General features: G+C 40.1%; 1 protein-coding gene across 43 annotated transcripts in view; it reads left to right on the forward strand.

Moving 5' to 3' along the window:
- Positions 1-967: 967 nt before the first annotated feature.
- The window catches only part of SLMAP (sarcolemma associated protein), an 83,331-nt gene continuing 69,670 nt past the window's right edge, over positions 968-14,628 (forward strand). For all 43 annotated transcript variants that reach the window (XM_062610717.1, XM_062610715.1, XM_062610741.1 and 40 more), the window contains exons 1-2: positions 968-1,066; positions 1,197-2,601. In XM_062610717.1, the coding sequence (XP_062466701.1) occupies positions 2,404-2,601 (198 nt within the window). In that variant the 5' untranslated portion in view covers positions 968-1,066; positions 1,197-2,403. The remainder of the gene's footprint in view (positions 1,067-1,196; positions 2,602-14,628) is intronic.

The following is a 14,628-nucleotide window of genomic DNA, read 5'->3' on the forward strand; positions in this document are numbered from 1 at the left end:
CTAAATCCTGACACCTTGTCACAGGGTAATTATAGCACTGGCACAACTCCAGCATCTATCTAATATCAAACAATCGCCACTTGTTTGCTTTATAGCAAGTGACTGACGTAAAAATGAATTCAGACCGGAGGGACCTGTTTGGCACTAGCCTATCCTATGACCTTGAAAAAGTAACCACCTTTCCTTGGCTTCTAGAAGATAGGAATAAACGTGCCCTTGGATGATGCTCCTGCACCTACCTACTGAAAACCCTGCACCAGGGACACCACCTCGGTCCCATGACCCAGCCTTGTACCTGCAGCCACGACTCCAAGGGTACCCCTCGCTCCAGCTGACAACCTGGCAACTAGACAGCAAAACACGTCCAGCATTCCTTTCTCCCTTCCCAGCACACATCGAATGACAGTGCAGCTTCCAAGGATTTCAACCTGGGGTCATAAAACGACGAGAAGAGCATAGGGAAAGCAGAAGGATGTTGAGGAACCTCGGCCCTCCTTCATGAGAGCTCTGCTGATAACGTGCCACCCCAGTTTCGCCATAAGTAACTTTAACAGCAAAGGAGCCCCGCTGGCTTCTTTTCTCCCTTTCATCCTCCAGAGGGGAACAGGGGAGGGGAAAGAGATGCGCCGGGGCCTCACTCACCTCAGAGACCTGTCCCCGCTCCCACCTCCTAACACATTCTAGCTGTGGCCTCCCGCCGCAGCCCCTCTCCCAGCTCCACAGGAAACCACAGCCGCCGGCACCCCCATCCCCATCCCCTCAAACAGACCCCTCCCCGCCGCTCCCCCTCCCGCCCCGCGCACCCGGAAGAGAGCAATCACAATCATCACAACCCCACCCTGCTGCCGCGGCCACTGTCGCAGCTTCATCAGGCGCAGTGCGCAGGTGCAGTGTCCCTTTCCGCGCCTGCGCAGCCGCCAGCGCCTTCCCTTTGGTCAGGCCCCGCGGAGGGCAGCTCCTCCCTCTGCCGCCGCCTGCCCTCCCCCCGACCCCCGCCCCTCCCGGCAGCGCTGCCGCTGCTAAACCGGGTAGGTTTCCAGTCACTATGGCGGCCGCTGCGCTGGAGGTAAGGGAGGGAGCGGTGCTTCGCTGCGCCCCGTGCATCTCTTGGGGCCGGACAGCGCTAGGCCGGGGGGAGGCGTGGGGCCGCGCCGGGCGAGGGACGCGTCTGACCCGGCTTGTTTTCTGCTCTGCAGGTCGGAGGAAAGTTTTCGTGGTCGGCGGCTGCCTGAGAGGCAGAGCTCCCGAGCGGGGCGCGCCCGGGCCCGGCCGCCAGGCCTCTCCTGCTGCCGCCGGGCTAGCGGAGCCGCGCTCGGCGGGCGGAGAGCGCGGGGGGCCGAGGAGCGGGGCCTCCTCATGCGCAGCCACCTGCGGAGGAGTTGAGCGCTGCCGAGCGGACGTCGCCTCTTCCAGGCCGCCGCTCCCCGCGCCGGGGGCTTCTTGCGGAGACTTCCTGGAGCAGACCCCACTTGCCTGCCTCCGCCGCCGGCAGCAGAACTGCCGCCGAGGGACGCTTGCGTGCTGCTGCCAGCCAGAGCCACCGCGGGCACCTCCGGGGAGCAACCTGTCAGCGCACCTCGTAGGCTGTCCCCGAAGGACCCTTCCTACGCGTTAGTTTATCCCTGAAAGGAGAGTTTGAAGCTCTCTCCATGCCTTATCAAGTTCTTCATCTGAGTGGCTGCCTGAAGCTGTAGACCGGTTCAGCTTTATCTGGTTTAAGGGGGGCAAACAGTATAGCTCTTACACCCCATGCTAAATCGAGGACCACCTGTTCTGCTTTGGTTTAATAGATGAAGATGATGAAATGTGGATTGCTGTGTGAAGCGACTAGATCTCTGTTGTGGAGTGAGGGCTTTGTATTCACCTTCCAACTCCTGATCTGTGCGCTTTGAGAGGGGACGCTAATCCTTCTCACTCATCCCCCTTCCCTAAACCTTTCCTTGCTTCCATGTTGCATTGGTAAGAATTGTAGTCAATGTTGTTTATGAAAGGGGGTGGAAAAGAAGGCAGTTGAGGTTACAAACAAAAGTACTTGTATGACTCATCTACTTGGATTTGAGATATTCTACCCTTCTTTCAAGGAGCCTTTGCTTCTCTTTGAAGGAATCAGATGCTTGTTCCTATTCTTCCAGAGGAGGATGGATTGAAAGTTGTACATTTTAGACTTTTTTTGAGCCACTGCTGAAAGTATTAAAGGACATAATGGGGCTTTTTCACTGGATTATTGCCAGGATTAGTTTACACACTGAAACAATGCGTTGTTAGGCCTCTGATATGATAATATTTGTCTTGCTTTAATATAAAGTTACTGTGGAGGTTTTGGTTAAAAATTGTGGAGGACAGTCTGCATCAGAAGAGGCTCTCTTCATCTCTGGTTGGTGTGGCAACCCCAATCTGTCCTCGATGCCTTCAGCCTTGGCCATCTTCACTTGCCGCCCGAACTCTCATCCGTTTCAGGAGCGTCATGTCTACCTGGACGAGCCCGTCAAGATCGGCCGCTCAGTGGCTCGCTGCCGGCCAGCGCAGAACAACGCAACTTTTGACTGCAAGGTGCTGTCCAGGAACCATGCTCTTGTCTGGTTTGATCACAAGACAGGCAAGGTAAGATGTTTTCTGTATTTAAGAGTAATGAATTGCATGTTTGTTTTAGCAAGTCACTGTGGATTGCAGGTCATGTTGTTTTCCCTGTAATAAATGTGGTTACATGTGGAAGGAATGATATTTGTGTTATAGTTAAAACGATTAATTTTCAGGTAAGTTGGTAATTTCTGACTAATTAGAAAGTGTATTATTAAAAGCACATAAAACAGTTGAAAATGGTGTACGGATATGGTGGTATAATAGTATTTTTCAGATGCTGAGAAGTGTTATCTGAGTGTGTAAATCTCGTTGTGAGGAAGGTCAAAAAACAGATTAAAAAACTGGATTTGTTTGGCACTCTTCCTGCTTGCCCTTTTGAAATTTTATAAAGAGTATTTTATCTTTTGAGTCTGATAGAGGGTTTATTACTGGCAGTAGGAGTGTAACGAATGGCAGACAAGACATTTTCTTATTGATAGTGAAAATGGTTTTAAAATATATCCTGCATTGACTTAAGGTCTTAATTATTTCTCTCAAAAGGCTGGTGATGTTAAGTGAGATTTAGGGGTTCTGTAGTGCATGTTTTGTCCACTAGGGATTGAACTGGGACAACTAAAGTTGCTTTACTTAATGACTATCAACTTAATTTTAAATATCCATCAAGAAATGAACAAAGATTTCAGTTGCTCAGCACTGTATTTTATTTTTTTTCCAAATACATTTGTCTTGTGCCCTAGAACTAAATGCTGTAAATCAGCTGGTTTTCAGCTTCACAGTGTGCCCTTCTGTGAAATACAGTGTTGCTCCTGATTTTAACAGTAATATGGTCTGTAATTAACACAGTGTTTTTTAGTAGTATGACACAGCATGAGGAACAGTATAATGCAGTCAAAGCTCTTAAACCTTCCATTGTTAGCTCTCCTATGTTATGCAATGCTTGGGCATGATGGGACAAGACAAGCATCTGATTTCTTAAGGCTGGGTTATGGCATGGCTTTCAAGTTACCTGCACGTAATTGTGCAAACTGCTATCTGTATTAATGTTTCATGAAGTATGTTGCTTTGGCTCTGTTGTGTATGTGGTGTGTGTTCTTGAACACTTTAGAAAACTTAATGCTTGAAATATTTTAAGTTTTAGCTTAGTTTTTAATATTTCTTGTTTAACTCTACAAGGTAAAATGTCTCTATTGTACTATTGTTAAATTAAAAAGCTTTATATGTATAGCTGTTTATCAACATTCCTTATGATCCATAAAGATTTTAAGACCCCCATGTGCTTTAGTATTGTTACAAATAGTCTAGCCATATTAAAGATGGTTAATTTGACAAAGCACTGAGTGTTTAGCAAGTCTGTTAACTAATAGACAAGCTTAACAGACAGTCAGCTGTGGGGACTTTGGTTTGTTTTTAAGTATTAGTTAGCTTTGGCTTTTCAGTATAGGTCAAAAAAATTATATGCTTACTCATTTTACCTAGCTGATCCAAAATAGCAACTTGGTAGTAGTAAGAGGATACTGTCATGTGAAGATTTGGTGAGGGTCTTGCTGAAAATTGCCCAGGTGGGTATCTGGATGAGTAGCCATAGTGATCAACTACAGAGTGGGTTTAAGTGCATAGGAATACACTACTATGAAGTTTGCATGTTAGATGTTGTGGTACTGTAACAGGTATAAGGCCTCTAGTTCTCCATACAGCAGTATAGAGGATTATGGATTTGTTTGTAGTATCTGAATTTACCATTCAGATACTCAACCAGATGAAAAACTAGACAGTTTGTTTGTACTGTCTAGTTTTTCATCTGGTTGAGTATCTGAATGGTAAATTATGAGATGGTTGAAGGAGAGGGAAAAATGCATCCTTACAGATAATAGATATAAAATGCTGTTGTGAAAAGGGGGGTAGAAGATGTTGGTAAATACAGGCTTAACTGTAAATTGTGAAAGCTACTTTAAAGAGGCTTGTGGTGTTTTCAAAGTACAAACAAAAATGTAAAACTATGCCAAGACATTTGCATGCAGGAACATTTATCATTATTATTTACAGAACTTCTGATACATGCATCTCATTTAGGAATATGTCATTATCCTATCAATGATCTATACTTAAACCTGCATAAATTCTTAATACCACAGTGTTTCTGAGCATTTCTTAGGAGCTCATATACAGGACTCATTAATTCTGGGTTTTATGAAAGATAACAGTCCTTGAAATGTTAATTTAGTAACAGAGAGAAACCTTGAAGTAATTCAAAATAGTTCTTGAATGATCTTGGACTGCGGTTTCATGAGTTGTGGACTTTGCTGGCAATACCAGTTTCTGGCATTCCCAGTCACTCAGTCCAGTGCTCTGTGCTGCCTCTTGAGCTGCCTTCGGTTACACTCTTTTATTTTTCTTGAGGGTTTGGAGTTTTGTTTGTTTTAGAGAATCAGGTGAGTGATCCTGTTTACTACATAGTCTGTAAACATGTTTGTCAGCATAATCTGTAGAGAAGGGCAGACACTGAAGAGAGGGAGCATCAGTAAGCAGTGGCAAGGAAACTAGTATACAGGGTTTTTTTTGAGGCAGAGGTAGGCTTAAGCTGAATTAATGTCACGTAAATAGACGAAGTGGAAGATGACATGTTGCTTACAGTTGAAAGATGTTAATGTTTACTTTATATAAAGGCACTTCAATTATGCATGGAAAAAGTTATATGCCCAAAGGAGATAATGTCTATGTAACACCAACATTATTAAGGATAAAAGTCGGTTGAGTCTTGAAGATCACCAGTAAATAGCAATTAAAAGCAGATATTTAAAATTGGATTTGCTTATTAAAACATTTTTAATATTATATGCAAGCCTAAAAATATGTAAGATAAAGGTGGAAGGAGATGGTGGGGGGGAGGATCTGTACTCTACTTTTTTTTTTGTGTGCTTAGTAATACTTTTATAACCAGTGCAGTGCCTCTCTTTGCTTCTGTTTGTAGAAACTGTAATATATCCTTGTGGATTTTTAATACAACAATAACATTAAAAGCTTATGCTTAGAATTGATTTGATTTGAGTAACTAGAAGTTAATGAATCTTCTTAAGAGATGCCTGAAAAAGTGAGTCACTAAATATGTAGGAAGTGGATGTTGTGCTGAGCATGGAGTGTTCCAAGAAGTGCTAATCAAAGCAAAAGAAAAAGTGGGCTATAGTTCATAAAATCTAAATGTGTTTGTTAGCTTCTATCACTGCAGAAGCTCTGTAAAAGCTGCTTAATTGAAATCTTGAAGGTTTGCTTGTTTGATTTGGTTTTGTTTTTAAAAATAAGCAAGTCAAAAACCCTTGAGAATTTGTATGTGACTTCCCAGGCTGAAATGCTTCTGGCAGATGTGAAAGCTTTTAGTAGAAACCTGAAGTTTCCGACAGATATCCAGGCTTTCAAAAATAGGAATTATTCAGTGCCTTAGGTTGTTGTGAGTGGCTAATTTTAAGTACCTTTTATAGAGGATGTGTTGCTATAGTTTACTGAAGGTGCTGAGAAACTGTGTGAGAAATAAAGTATTTTCGTAGACCAAAAGGAATCCAAATAACTGGTCATTTTTAGTATCTGGAAGAAGTGTAGGCACAAGTCTTTGTGTTAAGATGGTATCTAATACTATTGCTTTCATTTAATTCAAAGTGGGTATGAATTGAGTTGAGCATGTTTGTAGTATCTTGGTTACAGAAATGCTAACTCATAAACTGAAAGCCAAACAGTCCACATCATAGTAAATGAAGTTTATTAAGGCTGTGCTTTATGCCTTTTAGGCTTAAAATATGTGAGATAGAAATGTGACAGAATACTTCCTGCAGGGAGCACCACCCCTCTTTAAAGAAACCAACCAACCAACCAAAACCCAACACCTCAAAACAGCACCACCGAAGGTGTACGGCCAGGAAATTATGGACTGACTAGATTTGTTTGAATCCCTAGGAAAATCATGGAACAAGTCTTGGAACATTTTTCTGAGCATATGAAGAAAATTATTTGCTAATGGCCAGTATGGATTTATCAGGGATAAATCATGTCTGATGAGTCCGATTGCCTTGTATGATAAAATAAATAGATTTAAGGGCAAGGAAGAGCAGTACACGCTATTTACCCTGCCTTTAGCAGGGCTTTGACTGCTTTCCATGCTGGGCACTGCAGTCAGGATGTGCGGACAACTAGATGAGTAAAACAAAACTGGTTTGAGGATCACGCTCATTGGTAGAATTTCTTTACCTGGGTGCTGGCTTCAAGCAGAATACTAGAAGAATCTGTATTATAACTTGCAACAGTAAACATTTTTATCAGTGACTTGAAGGACATGAAGTATGCTTTAGTCAAGTTTGAAGATGGGACTGTTGTCGTGGTGGGGAACAAGTTGATATGCTCAAGGGCAGGGCTGCCATCCAGAGGGACCTAGCCTTGCTGAATGACTGGGGCAGGCAGGAACCTCAGGAGTCTGAACAAGGGCAGATGTGAAGTTCTGCACTTGGAAAGGAAGAACTTCTTGCAGCTTATTTGTTCGTGTCTATGATACTGTATCCAATTTTGGACCATCAGTGCAAGAATTGCATTGATAAACAGGAGTTGAAAGATTATGTGCTTTCTTTTCTTGCTTGTATTATACTAGGAATAAAAGTGTATTGACCATGAAAGGAAGAATGAAGAGAAAGAATTTGTGAATAGGGAATATGTTGTTCACTTACTATTGCATGGAATGTTTTGTGCAGATCAAGAATTTGGCAAGATTAGAGAACTACAGGCCATCTTCTCTGGACATCCTGTTTGTTCAGAGGTACTTAGTAAATCTATCTTGCAAAATTTAATGAGAAATGGTATTTGGAGTTTCAGGATTTTAATGGGAGATTTTTTCCTGCTGTTCCTTATAGAAATTCTTGCACTATTTGGCACTGATCTATGCAAAAGGTATTTAATTTCTCATGCATCAGTAGCATTCTTTAGGTACACACTACATCTGTTATTTCTTTTTGTTATATCTTTTCACCTTTCTGTTTGGACTGTAGCCTTTGAGAGCTGAACAAATGTTTTACTTTTTAGTATTTCTGGTGTCATTGTACGCTTACAGTCTGCAGTTTAAGTGTAGAAGAAACACTTTATCTTCCAAATGTTGAATGTCTATTCCAAGTGCCCTGGGAGACTGACCTGGGATCTGTTATAATGCGGGAAGGTGAAACTTCAGGGCTTAGATGCTTTTGGTAAGAGAGTGATGTCAGCCAGCCCTTATATACGACTGTTAATATTTTTATGTAAGTGCTTTTCACCCTGGATGAACTATCCAACCTTATGCTGATACGATCATAAAAGTGGTATAGGGTAGGGAGCTCTTGCTTTCAGCAGACTTCATCGCCATGCTTTTAGGACCCAGTGCAGGAGTGCTGGTAGCCATTTATCGTAGAGGTAAGTTACTGCTGACAAGGATTTCCCTGCAGAGATACCAGCTAGAGCCACTGCTGCAGAGCTAATACTGTAATTCTTGGAGCTGACCCATTGCAATCATGATGCATCTGTCTTGATCCAGGAACACCAACGCATTAATTGGGCTTTAAAAACAAGCAAAAATCCCTTTTGTATGTGCAATAAATTTTTACAAACCTCAGATGAATCGGGTTACTTAGCAGCAATGAAGCCAGTATATGTGTTTTCCTTACGTCTCTAAAGGGATGGTTTGGGTTTGCTCCTGGTCCTGTGCTTATAAATGTAAAACCTTGCTTTCCTGATGAACTTTCATTCCATAAGGTACTTTCTTACTTTTTCTTTTACTTCATATGTTGGTTGTGGCAATCTGTTAATTTTTTTTTTTTGTAGGTGGATTTATATTTCACTGGAGAAATACTTTTGATTTGGCTTTGCCCTCTGCTATTTTAATTTGAACAGTCTTGGTTGTTGATTTATTTAATAAAAATAATCAAATTTATGGTGCAGTGGGTCATGTGGGTTAGTAATGTCCTAACTCTGTCAGTGTTCTCCTTGGTTGTGTTGATCTAAATCGGATCTAGCTAAAACTGCAAAATGTGTAGACAAAAGCGATTTGATGCACTTCGGTTTTTTTTGTAATTTCTTTCAATAGCTCAGATAAAGTGAAAATTATTATTTTGTGGAACCTGGCAAGTGAAAGGGGAGGAAAAATGCCATCTCCTTCCCTAAAGCTAGCAATTTCACAGGCTATTGCTGTGAAATTATATGATTGTTTGTTGTCTCTGGATTTCCTTTTGAATCACATCAGTAATTGCTTCCTGTTAATGTTGCTCACTTGCTGAGAGTTTGGATTATCTAAGAGCTCTGAGTTTTGTTAAATCTTGCTGTGCCAATGCATTAATGTTCCCAGCTTGTCTTCCCTTCCAGAAACAGGAGTGGGAACTTAAGGCAGAGAGATGGATTGAACTGAATCATCTTATGCAAGAAGATGTATCTGTCTGCCAGAGGCCCAGAGCAGTTTCCTTTTTGAAAAGGAAAAGCGTTGTCCTGGAGCCAGATACTTAATTGGATACAATTTTTGTGTTATTTTGTACCAGAGACACATGTATGTAATTGAGCAATGTCTTAAAAGTTTATTTCAGTCTTGAAAGTATAAATAAATGATGAACCTCCAGAAGACTTACAATAGAAAGTCCAAAATTTTGTAGTAACACTGTGGTTGAGTAGAAAACCAAAGAAGATGCTAGTAGTTGTTTTTTTTACTTTTCTAAAAATGTAAAAAGTACTGGGATTAGCCAGAGGTTGTTAAGGGCATGAGGAATTTGTAGTATCTTTGCAAAACTATGGAGTATTTCAGTATTAATAGTTGAAATATACTGTATACTGGAGGGTAATACGTACTGTTCTTAGACCTTTTTAGGTTATAAAATAACACTAACCAACCACTGAAGGCTGAAAAATTGATGATAAGATGGGCTCAGTCACAAATAGTCTAATAGGGTAAAACAGCGAGAATTTGTAACCAAATACGAAAATATTGATAGTGTTGTGCTGCTGTTAACGTAGGCTTGTCTCCGATGGAACATCTTGTTCAGTTTTGGTTTTTATACGGTAATTCAAATGTGTTGAAAATATTTATTGACAAAAATACTTCCATTTATTGACAGAAATACTTCAGTGTAGGGAACATGCAAAGTCTGAGATATGAGAAGAGGCAAGTGACCTTTTGTTCTCATATTAAGAGGCTATTGAAAAGAAGACTAAGAACAAGGTGTTAATGCTGTATATTCTCATAGTTACAGTTGTAATGGTTCTTCCATAAAAATAGACCTTAAGATACAAGAGTTGTGGATGTTTGTAACTGTGTATTGAGTAATAAACTTTTTAAAGGCAGGTATAAAAATTCTTACGTTTCAAATCAAAGAACTAGCACACTGTTATGGGCCAAGTTAAGTATGTGTATGGCAAGTTCTTTTGAAGACACTTGGTGCTAGCTGCTGCTATTTGCGTGTGCCATGAGTCTTATCTGATATGGCAGGTTTTGCTCTTAACTGGCACTTTTTCAGAGTTCCTTTTCTGGGTCTTGAGCAAGAGTAAGTTTAAACACAGAATTTTCTAGAACTTTGATGTCTCTGATGCAATATTATTAATGTTCTGTAAGAGTTTTTTTCCTTGTTTAACTTGCCCTTTCTCCCCCCACTCCACCAGCAGATTTTGATGATTCTGCCTTGCTTTCTATTTTTTAATTGTTTTTCTTGAAGCCAGGTCTCTTGGTTTTGCAGAGCTGGGCTTTTAGCTTCCACGTACTGTTCCCAGGTGTTTGAAGAATCTGGAAGCTTTTAGGAGGTATAGTGAATTATTTGTAATCCTTCATGTTTTAGTTTTATTATTAGAAAAAAAGCTTTGTATTTTATATCTGGTTGTGAAAGAATCCTTTCTGGAGCCAAAACTATTTTTTCAGATCTTTGATCTCTGTAGGTAATTGCAACTCCTTGTTTTCTTGCTATCATTACAGGGATTCCTCTTGGTGAATGTCAGAGGATTTTTAAGACTATGTGGAGTCAATATAATCATATATTATTACAGGTCAAAAAGAAAGTTTGATGAAGTTTCTTTTGTTTCTATGGATTCCAGAACTGTTAAGTTATTATGTAGAGTTAGGGTGGTATCTACTTCGAGGGATGTTGCAATACTATGAATGAGGACAGCCACATTCTATGACATGGGCGTACTGTCAGAGGATAAATTAGGTTACTTTGGACCTCTGCACATCATCCAGTTCAGTCAGCTGCACCACAGCAGGTCTGTTTATGTTGTCTATGGATTTGGAATAGAATTTTGGGTACAGAATTAATCTCTACCAACAAATAAGCTTCTGAGGACAGGATCAGGTGTATTAGCTAGGAAGGCTAGCTTGTGTCGCTATTTGTTTTAAGTTACGTTCTTAACTTCCAGTGTGTGTGTGATGTGTGTATGATTTAGTTTTACAAAACACCTGGAGTACTTTTTATAGCATAACTTAAAATGGCCACCAAAATGTGGCCTGTAGAAATGCTTTTAAAATTTACCTGGGGGACGAGAAGCAGCAAATGAAACACATAAGAATGTTCCTAGTTCCACCCCTAATTCCATAGGAGTGGAAATAATACAGCGCTTTCACTTACAGCTCTCAACCACTACTTCCTTTTTAAGAACTGAAAGGGGAAATTATGTATTTTTTTCTATCTTCCTCTTTGAGGACTTTTCCTAGACTGCAGATTCCAACAGTTGTACGAGAAAGCCGGGACTACAAATTGTCATAGAAGGGGAGTGTTTGTATTTGCAATTTGTGTAACTAGTTGAGATTAGGTAAAGCTACTGGTTGTGGTTTAAGCTGGGCTTTTGGTAGGTGTATAAATATTGCCTGTGACATTGAAGGCTAATGATTTGATTTATGAACAGTCCTTCCTGTGCAATTAAAGAGCTGATAGGCTGCCATTATATTAATAATATGTTATCTATAACATAGGCATGTAAATATTTCAAAGCCTGTTTCAATGCCCTTTACCCATGGTGTCATCCTGATTTTTAGTTAAACTTGCACATCTGTTAATTAGAAAGTTAAAACAATGTGTGCTGTGTTTGGATAATTTTTAACTTTCATGTAAACAGAAGGGAAAATGCTTTTGGTGTTTTTTGTACTTGAACAAACGCACTGCACTGACACACATGGACAGCTTTATCTCAGAACTCTTGGGAAGGTCAAGTTTGGCTGAACACTGCACCAACACAGCTGTCCTGCTTTCTTTAAATTGCTCTGAGACATCCAAATGGCATTCCTGTAGGCTCTTTAGGTCATCCTGTTCTGGGATTTTGTCTACTTCACAGCCTGGGTAAATGTGCCTGTAATTGAACGGTTTTGTGTGCAGATGTGCATATAGGTGAGGTTTTGTTTTGTCTCCCCTGGTTGATCAAATGAAAACATGCTCAATTTTCTTCTTCCCTTTCCCACATAGCTTTGTGTTGAACCTACCTAGGGTAGGTGTTGCTGGATGAATTTTAGATGATGATGTAAGTTTTATAAACTAATATTAAAGGATCTGGATGACTAGTCTTTGTATTGAGATCTGTAACGTGTACTCTCTTTGATGTGTATGGCAAGTTTGAACTATAAAACACATCTTCCTTTATAATTGCTGTTTTGTATTTCCTGAGATTTACCAAAGTAATTGCACTGTAGTATCATTAAAACCTTTTCTGAAGATGTGGTTTTGAGTCTAATGCTAGGGTACCTGTAATCCTCTAACATTACGTCTGGCTGGATCTGCTTGCTAGTGTTGTGCTTCAAATTAAATCTAGAGAGTATGTTACATAGTTCTGCTTTAAATACTGCTTTAGACAGTCTTGATGCAGGTGAGCAAACCTGAGCGGAAACATTCTGTCCTGTCCAGACCAAAAGTTTTCAGACAATAGAAGAATTTAAGAACTAGTGAATAAGTCAATGCTTGCTTATACTTGTGGACGTTTGGAAAAGGGATAATTTTATTTGGCTGCCGTGCTTATGCTCAAGGTGTCCCAAGTATTATTATTTTTTTCATGGGACTGCTGTAGCTGTGGGCCAAGTCCCAGCTGTGCTACATAAAAGTGCCTTTTAATTGCTGCCAGTGCGCAAAGTTGATTGTTCATGTAATGTTTCAGTGATCTGATATTGAGAAGTCCATTATCTGCATCCAAAAGGAAGCTCTTGCCTGGTGATGTTTAATGAGGTCATTGCTGCTAGTAATAAGAATACTTTGTTGATACCATCAGGGTTAAAGCTGTTTGCTGAGACATGATGCAACCATGACTTCTCATTGGTGCTAAAACTACAAGTCACTTTGCAAGTATGGAATAAATACCTGGTGATCTGAATCTCTTTTGCCTTTCCTTAAACTGGAATAAAATCTGAGAAACTGTATCGTAACCATCTGCTTGATGGCGTATTAAGAAGAAGGAAAGGAACAGCTGACCTTCCAGAATTGAGGCCTTTTCATCTTACCATATTTTTGACATTTCTGTTACTGGATTGTGCTAGAACTAAACATTCTTACAGCTGATAAAGGTTCAGTGGCTTAACAAGTGACCTGGTGCAACAGTAACTGCCTGAGTGTGAATGTCCCAATGTAAGGACTTTGGTTTAGTCTGTAGCTAAAAGCTAAGTCTACACATACAGATAGCTATTATCTGAGTTCCAGGCTGTTCATTAGAATTAGTAATATGTCAGCACAACCTGTTTGGGGCCTGTATTAACAAATCAGTAAATGCTGTTTCAGTGAGAAATTGTATTGGGGTAAAGAGCTTTTACAGCAGGATCCATTTTAGAATGAGAATCTGTGATTATATATGGACAGAAAATGGTTTTTATCTTGGGACTTAACTATTACATTTACAGGCACAGCTGACTAAAACTGGTTATATTTAATGGAGGAGAGAGTGGAAGCATGAGTAAGAATCCACCCAGAAAGAGGTAATCTGCTTTCTATGAGTAGACTCTTCAATCTGAAGAGAAGTTGCAACTTCTGGAAAGTTCTAGTTGAAGTCTGAACTAACATGTTGAAATGAACACACAAGTGAAACAAATATTTGGAACATAGGAAGGGGCCAGCCTTTTGCAATCTGAATAATACCAGTGGCTGTGTAATTACTAGGAAAATAGAAAGTATTTCAGTGACTACTGAGTTGAGTATGAGAAATGGGCCAATTCACTTTTTCCTCTTAAGGTTTTTGACCCTTTTAATTCATGCTCTGGGGTTTCCTTCCCAAAAGCTAGAGATGCTGCAGTGGATGTGTGGGGCCAACCTGCTACTGATATTTTGTTTTTTTTCCCTGTTGTTCCTTTCATGGTCTTCTTTTAAGCTCACTGTGCCTGTGAAATACTAGAGTAGTTATTCACAGAACTTCTGATTGCACTAGAATTTCTCACTGATTGTATAATTCTTGATAAAATGTTCAATGTCAGTGGAAGAAAGAGCACCAGTAACACACTCTCGCAAATCAGACAGGTGTCAGACGCACTGCATTTGCTCATACAACTGGCCAGGAGTGCAGATTTTTTGTTTGTGTCCATGAGTAGCTCTGAGGACCTTTTTAACAACTTGGCAAGGGGTTTTTTTTCTTGGTTTATGTGTATGCTGTGTGAATTTAGGCTTGTGGAGATTAGTTCCCTGTTTTCCTGATGTGATGTATTGAATTTGTGAGCAATTGAAAGAGCTGTACTAGAGGTTACCTTTTTAGTGTAGCCTTAGTATGAGCATTGTTTACTGGCATCTTAGGGAGGAGAAAGTTTATCTGCTTTGATAAACAAGCCTTTAGAAAGAACTTTATGACCTTGCTTGAAGGATTATTGTGATGGGAGGACTATGTTGTATATTTATATAATCAGAAGTAAATTCAGTTAAATGCAGCTTTTTTAAGTGTAAAACACTTAAATACCTGCCTACACTTGAGACATATTAAGGGTATTATCATTTAAATGTCTGAGTTATGATAATTAAAATGTTGTTTAACATGCTAATAGTGTATTAAGCTAAACTTACACATTTTGAAAGCATTCTAATTTAAATACTTGAGTTGTTTTTCTCAAGTGTTACAACTTCA

The sequence above is a fragment of the Pezoporus occidentalis genome, unplaced genomic scaffold, assembly GCF_034315485.1.
Source record: "Pezoporus occidentalis ecotype Australia unplaced genomic scaffold, CSIRO_AGI_Poc_V1 ctg149, whole genome shotgun sequence".
NCBI lineage: Eukaryota > Metazoa > Chordata > Aves > Psittaciformes > Psittacidae > Pezoporus > Pezoporus occidentalis.